This window comes from Hylobates moloch, unplaced genomic scaffold, assembly GCF_009828535.3.
Source record: "Hylobates moloch isolate HMO894 unplaced genomic scaffold, HMol_V3 SCAFFOLD_2, whole genome shotgun sequence".
In the NCBI taxonomy this organism is placed as follows: Eukaryota; Metazoa; Chordata; class Mammalia; order Primates; family Hylobatidae; genus Hylobates; species Hylobates moloch.
In genome coordinates this window covers 84974699-84990269 of record NW_026652277.1, presented here as the reverse complement: position 1 = coordinate 84990269, position 15571 = coordinate 84974699, and the positions used below count along the sequence as shown (strand labels likewise).

General features: G+C 33.3%; 1 protein-coding gene across 2 annotated transcripts in view; it reads right to left on the bottom strand.

Moving 5' to 3' along the window:
* PHIP (pleckstrin homology domain interacting protein) overlaps window positions 1-15571 on the bottom strand; it is a 139859-nt gene that overhangs the window by 27727 nt on the left and 96561 nt on the right. For both annotated transcript variants that reach the window (XM_032152804.2, XM_032152794.2), the window contains exons 23-31: window positions 15254-15485; window positions 10971-11090; window positions 9183-9290; window positions 8448-8572; window positions 8234-8316; window positions 4340-4451; window positions 4099-4160; window positions 1496-1651; window positions 82-202 (exon numbers count right to left, since the gene is read on the bottom strand). In XM_032152804.2, coding sequence (XP_032008695.1) covers window positions 82-202; window positions 1496-1651; window positions 4099-4160; window positions 4340-4451; window positions 8234-8316; window positions 8448-8572; window positions 9183-9290; window positions 10971-11090; window positions 15254-15485 — 1119 coding nt within the window. The remainder of the gene's footprint in view (window positions 1-81; window positions 203-1495; window positions 1652-4098; window positions 4161-4339; window positions 4452-8233; window positions 8317-8447; window positions 8573-9182; window positions 9291-10970; window positions 11091-15253; window positions 15486-15571) is intronic.

The following is a 15571-nucleotide window of genomic DNA, read 5'->3' as shown; positions in this document are numbered from 1 at the left end:
AACACTGCTAAAGAAGATCAGTAAATGGGTGGAAAGACCACCAGCTTTCCTTTGATAGTAGCTACATCAAATGGTTCTAACCTGTAAAACCTGTTTTCCAGTCTTTGTTTAATTGTACTTAGATCCGTTGGATATGCCACTACTGTGCAATACATGGGATAGGCTTGCAGATCCACGGGGGCCACAAATGCTGAGGCAATATCTAAAATAAATAGATAAGTTTGTAAATTTATTTTTGTATGCCTAAAATAATTCAAGAAGAATTATGCTTGAATTAAGACTTAAAAAGTCCTAATCTATGTAATCATTAGTCTGCCACTGTCTTTTCATAAACAATATAGTGTAGCTGACATAGAGTCTCACTTTTTATTATGTCTACATTTACACTGCCAAATTCTAGGGGTATTGTTTTATTCATAGGTTCACTGGGAGAAAGAAACAAATTATATATACATATATCAGACCTAATAAGTACACATACATTGCCATAATTGACAGCTGGCCATTCCTGAATCTATATTTGACAAAGCCATTCTATTATTAACACTGTAACATACTGCATTCAAATCTAACCTTTGACTTTCTCAAACGTATTCCTTTATCTCAACTTTACATTATTCTGTGAAATATTAGACAAGTAGAGAAAAGGAAACAGACTAAGAAGTTTTGATTCAGTGATACTACTGACCCAATACACACCATAAAGTTGTACAGCAAAAACTATAACCAGTTAAGATCACTCCCAATTTTTTGCTCATTCACATATAATACTACTTAATATCCTAAAATATTGCTAAAATTATTTAAGGTAGTATTTATAAGGCTATTCCTATAAAGTGTTGGCATTTTATAAAATACTTCAGATTTGAATATTCCTCAATCTCCGTGTCCATCCAGCTCCTCTTACTCATGTTAATTTCTCTCTAGACTCTTTGCAGCTGATTCTTTACTGAGAGAGTGAGTTGCTACAAACCACCATAGTCTAGAGTTACTTCAGAAGCCCAGAATTCAGATAATCAAGTTTTGTGGTCACTGTTTTCTTTTCTTTTAACAAGGCAAAGCAATTAATACACCCTCTCCTCTCCCCTTAAAAAGATCCTCTTTGTGTGTGTATATAAAGTTGGGGGAGACCAGTACAAGCTATCCATATAATTATAATTCAGCTTTCAATCCTCCTCCTCCAATTCATATCATGCCAGCCTAAATATGTCAAGTGTTTAAATTGGGTTGTGGAGGACCCAGCTTTTTCAGAGATGCCTCTGGCACTTCTAGGAGGCCCTTATTCTAAAATTCAGCTAACATAACCTAATTTATAACTGTTTTAAATAGTTAAGTCCTGTGTTAAGACCACATTCAAAAAGAGATTCCACTTAAAATGTCTGAAACCATTGACTTAGGATATTGTGAAAAAAAATTTTTGTTGGAGAATAACAGTATTTTTCCATTACTTTGCGTTCTGCCAGTTTTTTCTATACTCATGTGTTGCTTTACTTACCTAGTGTCATCAACTGGTTTATTCCTGCCACAATTCTTTCACATTCTTCATCCCTGGGATTGGTACCCCATTCTCCATCAAGAGGTTTATAGATTAGTGATCTGCACTCACCATCAGTTAAAGGAACACTGGTACCTAGTTCTTCAGGAAATACAGCTGAAATAGAAAAGCAGATCATTGCAAATACATGGTAACTTATTAGTATTCAGGTTAGCTTTAGAATGTAAAAATAACAGTCACAAAATTAAAGTATATTTTGTATAGATCTTGTAAATATACTCTTTAACAAAGGAAAGTATGTTTCGAGGGTCACTAAAATTTAAATTAATTTTGAAATGATACTATCAGTAATTCTCTAAATAATTACTTCTCCAAAATTACACCTGAAAATCTGCTCTGTAATCAAGTACATGTGCAGAAAGCATTTCTATAAAATATGCAAATTTCAAAATTTTCTGAATCACTTCATAATTGCCATGTTTACTTCGATAAAGTATACACAAGGTAAAACTGAACTAAAGTGACATTTTCTAGAAATACTTCAATCAAAGCTTCAATTTTTGAATGTAGGAACAGAGAGAATTATGAAAAATGACAAATGATGCTTATGTTTATTACTCATAAATTATGAAGGTATGCTTTCTGCATGCTTGAATCTTTAACAGTTTTAGCTGAGAGAATCACTAGAGGGTTGTGGTAACCCAAAATCTAGAAATGTGCTAGGTAATTTTTCCTTTAGACTAGGTTTTGGCAGATACACACTAGAAAATATGCCACTGTTTGTGTACGATCAAAATTCTCATCACAAACTACAATTAAACTCTATAGGTTCGTATGAATGTGTATCCAAATAGAACAACAACAGTAACCACCCTTCAATATATTTAGGTATGAAACAACATAGTGAATCAGTATCACTTATTCATTTAAAAAATATCCAAGGCATTATAACACCAACTGGCTGCATTGCTATCATATTCACAACAGTTCAATGTGAGTTCAAATTCAAACTTTTTTTTTTAACAAATGAGAGAAACAAAACAAAAAGATAAGCCATGTAACATGGTTACAAATTGATTAAGATATTTTATAATTTTAAACAGCTCTAATTTAGCAGTGAGATAAAAACATATATTATTGGCATTAAATTTTCAAAGTGATAATTCCTGCAGAGAACTAATCTTAGCTTATCAGCATGACCATTTTCTCATTTCTGAGGTCTACGAGACTGGGTTATTTTCTCCAACAGTTATTTTTTCTCTGACTTTGGATTACAATAACTACTGAGCAACTCAATAAAAGACTATTTCTACTATGTTAGAAATTAGGTGTTTTCCTTTTTGTTTTTTAAAGATCTCATTTATTTTTATCTGCTAAGAGATGTAATATTATTATTTTTGAGATGGAGTCTCGCTCTATTGCCCAGGCTGGAGTGCAGTGGTGCAATCTTGGCTCGATGCAACCTCCGCCTCCCAGGTTCAAGTGATTTTCCTGCCTCAACCTTCTGAGTAGCTGGGATTACAGGCGCATGCCACCACACCAGGCTAATTTTTGTATTTTTAGTTGAGACGGGGTTTCACCATGTTGGTCAGGCTGCTCTCGAACACCTGACCTCGTGACCCACCTGCCTCAGCCTCCCAAAGTGCTGGGATTACAGGTGTAAGCCACCACGCCTGCTCTGTAATATATTATTTTTTAAAAATCAAACAATATAGAATAATGTAAAAGAATTTATGAAGTCTTTATAATGCTACTTTATAAATAATCATTATTAAAATCTGGACAATATCCTTCTAATCCCTTTTTGGCTTATGCAATTGTGCATGTGTGTTGTATTTTTTACAAACAAACAAAAATAGGCAATGAAGTGGAAAGAAAATATAATCTCCAGGCTTTGGTCCCAATGACCTTTTCTCAGTACAAGGAAGATGTCATACTCACTGCCTAAGGCTAATTATTAAATCTTGAATGTGTCAGGCCATATGCATAATGACAGTTATATTATCATTATTAATTATAACTATATCTTCATTGAGCTCTTATATGTGTCAGGCTCTACAATAAGCACTTTACACACATGATGCTATTTAATCTTCAAAGCAGCCCTATAGGAAGGTATTAGCTTTGACAGTTTCAAAGGCGAAGTCCTAAAAAGTTGGGGTGTGAGGCTTTATGGAACTTGCCAAGATCACATAAAAAATGACAAGTCAGGATATGAACTGATGTCTGTTTCACTCAAAAGCATGACCCCTTAACTATTATGTTACACTTTAAGCACTCTGCTAAAGTTACAAAAGTGTCTCTGCCTCCCAAATGCACACTTTCTTGGGTGAATAGTAATTAATAAAACAATTTCATATTTTGCTGTAATAAATTAATTTCAATCTTCCCTGTTAGACTATAAATTCCAAGTAGGCAAGAGTTATATCTATCTTCTTCACTGCTGAATCTCCCCTACTTCAAGGTGTACAATAAATATTTGCTGAATGAATGTTTTCTATTTGATACAACAACTGTAAGTGGTAGTATGTTGGCAAATCTTAAATAATTTCTTAAGAAATTAACTCCATAATGGAGACACAAAAAGCCTAACACACACTTACCATTATTAGGTATAAGCTCCATATCCCAAGGACTCATCTTTTCTGTATCTCCATTGTCCCAGCTTAAAGAAAGAAAAATCATTATATTAAAAAATCTAAATGATTGTATCACAATTTTAATAAAATCAATTATCAAAATAATTGCTTCTGTGTTTAAAAGAAGTCTCTTTATCTCTTAATAGCTAGAAAAAAAATTCAAAGCAAGCCTAGGTGAACTAAAATACAACAAATATTTCCTTACCAAACATTGTAGCATTGAAACAGACTATCAGGGTACTCAAGTTGAAGAGGTTCCTGGCTTTCAATTGTTCCAAACCACCAGGCATCATCTATGACAGACCTGAAGCGGTCACCTGGCCAAGAACAAAAACTATCTTATTATTCTGAAATGCACGGCTGCTGTCACTGTTTTTTCCTAACGTAAACCTTTAAGTACCTAAACTGCCTGTATGATTTCAGAAGACAAAAAGTGAACCACACACTCCAAAAATAAGTACAATCAGCAATACCAAGAGAAAAAAGGTATTTAGTAAGCATACTTGAAGTGTAACTTAACAGTTTTCAATTAGACTATTTTTTATATTTCATTAAGGTATACAGAAATTCACTTGTTTTAGGCATTTTTACCAATCTAGCATTTTAAATTCATCATTAACACTATACCCAAACTTTTCACTCAAATAAAATTATAATTGAGGTAAGTTCCACTCAACAATTACTTAGTCTATTTTAATTTCTTACTTTCTGTAAGCAAGTCTCCCCAACCAACAATCAATCAAGACTCCGAGCTAAAAACAACAAACAACATAAAATCCAACCTGTCTTCCTTCATCTCAATCACCCTTAATACTCACTCACTCTCCCTTTCCTGTAAAAGGAAACAAAAAAGAAACAAAAATAAAACAACTATTCTTTTTAAAACAGAGGACACTCCTTGTGTCTATTTCCTTATACGACTGCTGTCGTCGTATTACTTAACCTGCTTTTTCCCAAAGACCTGAATAAGCTATAAATGCTATGGCTTTTTCTTATCTAAATCTTCTCATGTTCCTTCTGTGTCATAAGAAAACTGTAAGTCACTTACTTCCTTTATGCAATGCTTTCCTGTTCCTCAGCTATCACAGTACTTGAGTTTTCTCGTGGCTAGCATAGGCTAGAGTCTGAAAGACTTGGGTTCAAATAATATATCTGTGTAACTTTGAATATATTAATTATTTTTGAACTTCATTTTCCTTATCTATAAAATAGAAATGGTGATGTCTACCTCCTGGTAGTTTTTGAGTAATGCGTTCTATTAAAGCATCCACATTTCGACACACAGTTAAGTTAAAATGAAATTAAGTTAGCAATTAATCTGAATCAGTTTTATTTTTAAACTCAAAGAGAAAAGTAGTTATGTTCTCATTTTCTTACCAAAAAGGATTTAAAAGTTTATAAAAACATATAGCATGAAATGAATTAAAAATTAGAAAAACAAGGTAAAAGAATATGATAAAAAAGAAAATTGGAGCCAGGAGAAAAGTTAATAGAACACAACTGCATGTTGTTGACAGTTGTTCCTCAGACGCATACTAGTGACACTTAACAAGAAGCTACTATATAGTTTAATAAGAAGCATTCTTGACACCACCACAACTTCACACTAAACATAAAGTTTCAAAGAGCTGTATCTTATGACCCTACACAGACTGATGATTATGCTAAAGAGGAAGAACTGAATAATGTGTGCCCAATCATAATGAACAGTATCTGTAGAATAACAAGAAAGTTAAGCAAAGAACCTGGACTACTACTGAAGTCTACCATTGAGAGCAAGCCTTTAATACATTTCTGAGGAGGGGCCGAAGTAAAAATTACTAATGTAATTTTAAATGGCAGTCGGCGGATGAATGCATATATCCTCAGATATAAAAGACTAATTAGATACTAACTTTAGAGAAATACTAACCCATAAATTAGAATAAAATTATAAGATCCAAATGAGAAAATTATGATGCTCATTCATTTTAACTCTCTCTGATTTGTCCAATGTTAGCCACATTACTTTGCCGAGGTTATGAGCTCACTTCTGGAATATTGCTGCACTTTGATCTCTATTATTTGTTCTGCAATTTATTGGCAAATGCAACTCCTTAAAAAATAAAATTTATCAGCCGGGCACGGTGGCTCATGCCTGTAATCCTAACACTTTGGAAGGCCGAGGTGGGAGGATCACAAGGTCAGGAGATCGAGACCATCCTGGCTAATATGGTGAAACTCCGTCTCTAGTAAAAATACAAAAAAAAATTAGCCAGGCGTGGTGGCGGGCGCCTGTAGTCCCAGCTACTCGGGAGGCTGAGGTAGGAGAATGGCGTGAACCTGGGAGGTGGAGCTTGCAGTGAGCCGAGATCGCGGCACTGCACTCCAGGCTGGGTGACAGAGCAAGACTCCGTCTCAAAAATAAAATAAATAAAATAAAATAAAATAAAATTTATCATATCAAGTAATGTATGTGAAAAATTTAAACAATCAGATGTACCAAAGGCTGATAGCCAAAACCAAGAAAAATGTTTTCATCTATTTTAACTACTACTTCTTGACTTACAGATTTCTTCACTCATCAGTTTTTGACAGTATCAGAGTTGATTCTTGAAGACATGGGTTTTAACTGACCAGGTCTACTTATACACAGATTTTTCCAATAAATCAAGATTTGGCCCTCTGTATTGGCAGATTCTGCATCAGCAACCAAATGCAGATTGAAAATACAGTAGTAGTGGGATGTGAAATCCATGAATATGGAAGGGCCAACTTTTCACATCGGAGGTTCCATAGGATCAACTCTGGAACCTATGTACGCAAAGATTTTGGTATCCATGGAGGTCCTGGAAGTAATTCCCTGTGGATACTAAGGGACAACTATAACCTCAATACAACTGTACATAAAAAGTAATGTGTATTATATTTAATCCATATTCAATTTTTAATCATGACTTTGTAAATACTGCTTGCTCCTAAACAAAATAGCACATCATTCCTTTCTTATATAATTTTGTTTCCCCTAAAATTAATAATTGCTTCTTTTTTTAATGCTTGGTTTTCAGTGAATTTACAATTAAATCTTCCCACAATCTCTAACAGCTCAAGCTGTAAAAAACATTCTTCAATGTAATTTTCCACAAAGACAAACTTGTTAGATAAGTTATGTGTTCCAATTTTTTCCCTCTGAAGACTTTCCTCTTGAAGGAGATTTGGACCTGCTAGGTAGCTGCTATCCTCAGGCTTCTACTGAATATTACTTGGGATTCCTTTTAACTTTTCCTGTTCTGGACTTCCTGTTTCCCGAGGGGATTCCATTCTTTTCCCTTTCTTGGTTTACTTATTTGATGAAACACATCTTTCAAAACTTCTAGGGAAATGGTACAAGATGTAAATTTTCTAACTTCCATGTCCATAATTTTGATAACTTGCATTTTCCTAATTTCTCTTTACAGAGCACATACAAGTTTTTAACAAAGGACAAACCACCATGCCAATGCGTTCCAATGGCACTGAAGGATAGACTGGTATATCAATTGATGTGCTTTTTCAAACCGTACATACCATGTACACATCACACCATGACACACACTGGTCCTATATGAAATTTTTAAGAGAACTACTCTCATAAGTGGCACATCATCTATATGTAAATTAATGCACCTTAAGTGCCTGAAAACTTTTATGGATTTTAGTTTCTTTGAGACCTGTTTACGATACTAATTTTAAAGATTATAATAGGATTAACCAATAAAAGAAAAATGTCAGTTTAGCTTTAGTGCCAGTACAAACTTACACATCTTGTTAAGCTTCTTTTGGCTTCAAATTTAAATTCTGTTATTAATATTTTTATACAAAAATTTAACTTAATATGTAAAACATGAAAAGAAAAAGTCAAATGTAACAGAAAAAATGTTTGAAATTTCAGCATCAACTATTTTCATTCCTAAGCAAAACTTAATACCTCTGACATAGTATCTTACTTTGCTATTAACATTCCTACAAATAGCAAAAAGATTTCTCTGATAATCTTTTTCTCAATTATGAAAAATAGTAAATCACTTACTAAGGAAAAAAACCACATCAAACATCTATAGCTTCTAAATAAATTACCCACCTATATTCCATCGCCTATATTTTGCGTCATCAAATTGTTGTCTCAAGACTAAGAAATCTATAACGTCAGGCATATCATGGTATCTAATGACAAATAGAAACAAATTGATTAGGTCACATACCTAAAAATACCTAAAAGATGTTCAAATGTATCTGAATCTTGAAAAACAATCTACAATACTAAGAAAACCATTGCCTCTTTCAACAGTCCTTACTTCATGGTAAATGATCCGCCAGTCAGTTTACCAGTATCAGGATCTAGAAAAGCAAGTTTAAGGCAGCAAAGGGTAGGTAATCCCACTTCATACTTTATGCCAACTATTTTCATAAGTTCTTGTTCCTGAGAGAGACAGAGAATATAAGACACCATCTTTACAAAATAAACCACAAAATAGACTGCTAAACATTGTTGAGAAAAAATCTCTTGGTTTAAATCTTGATCTGGATGGTGATGACTGTGTACATGTAAAAATTCACTGAGCTCTGTACTTAAGATTTGTGCACTTTATAGTATGCAAGTTACAATGAAATTTTTAAAAAGTAAAAAAGGAAAGAAAAATAAGGAGAACTTTACTAAAGTATAGTTACTAAAGTAAGTTTTCTATCACCATTCCAAAGACCTATTGGTAACTTTGAACTGTTGCTGACAAATCTAGAAATATGCATCAAATTTATGAATACAAAGCTTACCTTAGACTTATTACCTAATTTTCACTGTAACTAAATTTTGTACCCAACCCATAAACTGCACTGGAGTACATAAATTCAGTCAAATCTTGTGTTTCTCTGGATGAAAATTAAACACCTGCTACTCTCTAGCACTGCTTCAATTAAACAAGGTATCTTCATGATGCAGTTTCTTATTGTGTTAATAATAACCTTTGATACAATTTTCTCCAAAATCCATAATTGTATTTTTGGGGCTATTAAATAATAAATCAATGTCATACCCGTAGTTCCATTTTATGCCATGGTTGTTTTTTGGGATTGATGCTATATATTTTATTTTTCCGGGCCATTTCGACATAGGCTTCATGTCCTTGTCGGAAATAATAAACCTAAAAAATAAAGTCATAATCTTAAAACCTGGATGTGTTTCCTTTAATCCAATATACAGGGTATCAGCTGAAATTGCAACCAGAAAATCTAATGCCTTTTGAGCTAATAGAAATTCTAATATTTTCTCCTTCCTCTTTCTCTCAAGTTGTCTTAACATCACTAAATCATAACTGAAGTGTTCTAAATAACATTACTTTGAATACACACTTATAAGTTAAGATGAAAAGTTATTTTCTGGTTTCACAATTTTATTCTTAAATTCAAAATAAGTTAATCTATGTTGCATAATAATGTTGACTAACTAATAAGTTTATTGTCCACTTTTGTTGTTAACTTTTTTAGCAAGTGGTTTGTACATGTGCAGAAAACATTAAAATGAAAAATGTACTTTCACATATATTTTAATCCTTACACAAATCCTGGTAAGACAGCAGGGCACACATTTATCCACATTTCATGAAGATCAAATTTAAGTGACTCCTGACTACTGTCTTGGAGAACTAGTACTTGAACACAGCAGTCTGATGCCCACCAGTAGAAGAGCGTGTTTTAAAATGCTAAGTTTTTAGTAACATTTTGGGATAGCCACTATCCCATACTTTCATTCTATTCATTAATACCATTATTGCTCCAGTTGTCTGGAACTTTAAATGATGGAATAGTGCTGAACAATGAAGACCTTCAAGCACCTTCGAGCACCAGCAGCTAAAAAGACAACCTAACCATTTTGAAAGGAAATCATTCAACAAGGAATTACAAACTTTTCTGGCCATGTTGAAATAATATATTAAATATAATTTCACATCTTAATGCTGCAGGATGTTAAGATCTATCACTGTACTATACCACAACAATGTGGTAATGCTCTGTGCTCTTCAAGTCTTATGAGGCAAGTATGATTTTTAAATAAATTCTTTCAGACTGTTCTTTAGAATCACTCTAGCATTAAAAAGTTTGTTTTCTTTTTTTTCTTGAAGTGTCAATTACCACTTTATACTGTAAATTAGTGTGCTTTGCTAAAGAAGCCTCTATTTTAATTCCCTATTTATGTTCAATCTGTTGCACACCAGATAACACTGCCTCTTAAAATTTGTGTACAAAATAAGGAGACATTAACCTTGAGTAAAAAATGTTGAGACCAGTTCTTACATTTTCATTCTAAATTCACAAGTACATATTCTAAAACAATGGTCTCATCCTCAGTTTCTTAAAAATTAAATAGTATTTCTTATTCTAAGATTATAGATTTTTTAAAGATCTAATGAACTGTGAACACCGTGGGTAAACAAAACACTAACACTTTTAGAAATAAAATTAAATGAAAATAAATTGCTAAATTTCATTTTTCCTTTAACATGTTATACATTAAGCCTTAAGATAAATGAATATATTTTAATTTAAAAAGAAAAAGCTGGCAATAAAACCCTCTAAAACATGTATTTCTTTTTAAAACACTAACAAAATTTTCATTCTTACAATATTCAGATTTACAGCAGCTTCAAAGAGGATATCATTAGATTTTCACTCCTAATTGTACTTTCTCCATACACAGATACAAACATCTACAATGAGATACTTTACGAAACTGCTTCAATTTCCTAGAAGTCTATTTCAAGAGCTATTTAAAAATGTTTAAAACTATGTGAGGAAAAAAGGATAATTTAAAACTTTTAAAGTACCTCATCACCCATCTGTGGCACAAATGGACATCTTCGGGGAATAGTATCTGTAATCCATGTTGATGGCAACCATTCTTCTAATGTCAAACCGTTTTCAGTTAGTTCTCCCACAGCCAATCTCTGACAAAAGTTAGAACATTGTTAAGTAATAGTCAAAAAAGCATTAATCCACCAATCTACTCTTTGAAGTAACTATAAAGATAATTAAATAAAAGGGGAAGGGCACCATTGTACAACATTATATACAGTTGGCCCTGTGTATCCATGGGTTCCACATCCATGCATTCAACCAACCTTGACTGAAAATATTTGGAAAAAAAATTCCACAAAGTTCTAACAGGCAAAACTTACATTTGCTACATTCTGAATACTATGTTGAATTCACACAAATAAAATGATGTGTAGGCACTGTAGTAGGTATTATAAATAATCTAGAAATGATTTAAAGTATATAGGAGACTGTGTGCAGGTCACATGCAAATACTGTATGCCATTTTTTATAAGAGACTTGAACATCCCCAGATTTTGTTATCTACACGGGTCCTGGGACCAATCCTCTGTGTCTACTGGGAGATGATTATCCTTTAAGCAACAAAACACTTATTCTAGAAAAAATGGCAGCAGTGGCAACAGAGTTATTCAATCTCTCCAAATCACTGTCTACAAAGAGAACTAGAAGCAAAACCCAAAAATCCATAGCCAACACTCACAACAAGGTAACAAGATATCCCCACAAACCCCAAAGTACAAGCTCTGTGTATTCTCCTTTCCTTTCAAAATGCTATCAGTTTTATAAACATTCCATATAACAAACCAAGACAGCCTAGAGTTTTTTTTTTTAAATCCTAGTTATAGTAAGTTACAACTAAATAAGGTATTCTCACAGGAGCTGTAATGCAAGATGTAGAAGGCTAATTATTTCCATAAGCTGGACATTACACTTCTACACAGCATGAGAAACTATGCCTCTGAGAAAGTTCCTTAACTTTGCTGGTCACCCACAAGTGGCCACAATGGTCTTGATGTTGTTACCCTTAGACTCAGAAAAAAAATGAACTTTCTAAGAACATTTGAAACCTAATATTTTTATAAGTAAAAAAATGTTATGCAACTGATTAAAGTCTTTTGTGAATCCCATGTAATACATTAAAAATGACTGTACACTAAGACTGCTACATTTTACTCGTGTTTTTTAAAAACAAGGTAGTGTAACTATCACTATAAAATACTACTTGTTTACTAAAGGAAGCAATGCCATAACATGATATCAGAGAACACTACTTGCAATAGGTAATACTACTACTTCCCAACTGTAGTAGTTGTCATTTTCCTCTTTTTCCTATTAGCCACAGCCATACTGACTATTTCTCAGTCAAACACATCAAGAGCATTACCCTGGAGAGTTAGGGTAAAGGTCTTTGGTATTTACTATACGTGAGATGGGTTCATTACAGAATTTTAGGCAGAAGCATAGTATGGTCTCACTTATATTTTAAAACGATCACTCTGGATGCATCAAAACAAGGATCAGCAAATCATAACCCTCAGGGCAAGTCCGGCCTGCCACAATTTTCATAAATTTTTATCGGAACACAGCCATACCCATTTATGTATTGTCTATAAATGCTATTATGGCAGAGTAGCTGGCCTTCTGTAGAAAAAAATCTGTCAACCTATGCTTTAAAGAATAGACCCTAGGGAGAAAAAAGGATAAACAGGAAGACACATGAGATGCTACCACAGTAACATAAATGAGAGTTCAGGGTGATTCACACCAATGTGATGGCAGTGGAGTGGTGAAAAACAGTAAAGTGCTGAATATATTTATAATCCATTAGATAATTAATTCCCTGATGGACTGGGTGTGGAATATGAGAGAAAAAGAGGAATCAAAGGTTATCTCCAGGGTTTCTGATATAAACAACTAAGAGAGTCAACACATTACTGAGATAAAGAGGGCTGGGGTACAGCTGGTTTGAGAAAAAAGCTTGGTAAATAAGTTTTGTAGGTGTTAGATGTGAGGAGTAAAATGATATCCAAACAGTAATTTGATATATACACGGTTATCAAATAAAGTAGCCATTATGTTATGCACTGAGTATATCACAGAGATCCCACAACCAGGAACTTCCATGATGCTTTATTCAGAGCAGCTGCTATCAGTTTTGTATACTGAGGAGCTAAAAGTTTGTTTGAAAAAGGTTTCCTTTGACTAATAAAGACAGAGAAGTTTGAAAATCACAATTCTAGCCTCAATATGGACTATTAATTGCTAGGCACGGATTTCTCCCCATAAGGAATTTATCTATGTTCAATGGGGAAGCTAACAACTTTTACATCAAGACAGGTAAGTTGTATATTGAATAAGAATAATCATATGTATGACTGAAAGACTTTGGCATCACCAAAAATCATTATGAGGACATATCTTATTCCCCAATAATTCCTGAGGAACTTAGAAAGTTTGGTTGAGGAAGATTTCTGTCACTTATTAATTATAACCATTAAGGGGTTAAGAATGCATTGAGTATTCTTTAACATTTCCAGCTCCATGATTTGAGGTTTTTTAAACTATGGAAAGCATAAATAATTTCTTTCCTTTTCAACCATGGGAATGCTTCTAGGCGCAGCTCAAATCTTATTTCCTCTAGGAAATCTCATCTGAAATCTCAACATAAGATGCCCCTGTTTAAGAATGGAAATAATTTTATGTTTATTTGAGATAACTACAGGACTAGGGAATAAGAACAAGTCCATCTACTGTTACATCACTGCTAGGCATGTGAACAAAATTTAAACTAAAGGGAATACCCTCCAGTATCCTAACCTTACCATATTTAAAGTGACCCACATAATTCTACTGGCAGAGTCATCCTATCACAATACTTTGTTGCAACAACACAGTGAAATTAAAATATGCCAAATGTTAACAATAGATCTATATGTGCCAGTGCATGAAGGAGCCCATGGTATTAGCTTGAGGAAAAGTATCAAATTAAGGGGACCAGATGAAGCAAACTGTACTCTTGGGATGAAGGAACTGTTCTCACAGTAACTTGTCACTGCAAACCTCAGAAGTTCATCAAAACTGTCCTGAGATGAAAAAGAATATTTACCTTATTAGCCAGAAACATGGCTAAATCAGTTTTCTTTAACCAATCTGTCTACTACATACATTAAATAACAAAACAGACTACATTTATCATCACTGACAAGGTAGAAAAGAAAACGTGTGGGTAAATGTGTGGCATTCTCTTTGGTAAAGCTTCCCCAAACAAAAGCAAAGGAGGCAACAAGAAAAATAGGAGCTGTGGAATCTAAATTAAAGTAACTGATAATTATAAAGCTGAAACAAGAACTCAACAAATGTAGATAAAATAAACATTTAAAACAGATATATTCTTATACTTTTTGAAAGCTTTGTGGGAATAAAGACCCTATGGTCTCCTACTTATTTAATTCTACAAACGACAACTTATACTTAAATGGCAGAGGTTACAAAAAAATCTTCCTTTTAACCAAATACTGCTTCCCATTTACAGTCTTTTGGGAAGCAGAAAACATGTCCCTCATGTTGTATTTACTTTAGAACAAAAATTAAACAGCTCTCATTTTCACTCCTATGTTAAAGAATTTCAACTCCGTAAGAGCTGACAGATATTCTTCCTATAATATTTCTTATGTTCTCTGCTTTCTCTCAAATTGTCCACAGACGTAATTGTGGTAATCAAATCAATACTGCTACTGACCAAAGGACTGAAAACTTATGGCTCACACACTGTAGATTAATGAAGGAATGTTACAAGACCATCTTACCCAACTTTAGCTTCATATTTGCCTTGGAGTCAATTGTAACAAGTTGTGTCATTTCTACTCTGTGTGATGTTCCTCACAGACTTCATTTTCAGCAATAACAATTAATAAGGATCGTTAAACATAAAGGCAATTCACAGGCTAATATACTATATGTTTTGTATCATTATGTATTTCACATAAAAAATCCCACTAAACTGTCAAGAAAAATCTGATCTTTTTAAGATTAAATGTTCAATGTTTAGAATATGTCAATTTTGTAAGTAAATACTTTTACATGCTAAATATCTAAAAACTCGAATAAACTAAATATATTTAGGTATACTTTTTTACTACTGTGTACTTCTGAGTTTTTTCTATTATTCTTTGCTGAAACACTTCAACAATGTTTGTGATCAATTGTACTTCAACATGTGTGCTTTAAACTGTTTCCCTAGAAAACACCAAATTTGTAATTTTAAAAACCAAACCTTTTGTTTTCTTTCTTTGGGCTTCTTTTTCTTTGGTGATATTGGTCCATCTTTTTCTTCATTTACTTTTTTCTTTTCCTTTTTAATCTGTTTTTGCTTCTGTTTTTCAGATTCCTCTTCTTCATCTGAACTGCTTTCTGCTTTCTTGGTTTTATTCTTAGGAACTTTCTTTGGTGGCTGCAGATTAATTCCTGCATCTGCTGTCCAGTCAGAGTAATCACTGGAGTAGTCACTAGAAGGAGAGAAGGGATCATTAGATAACACACAAGACAAAATTTTAAGACTTGTTTTATAAAAATGAAAAGAAAGATTATAATA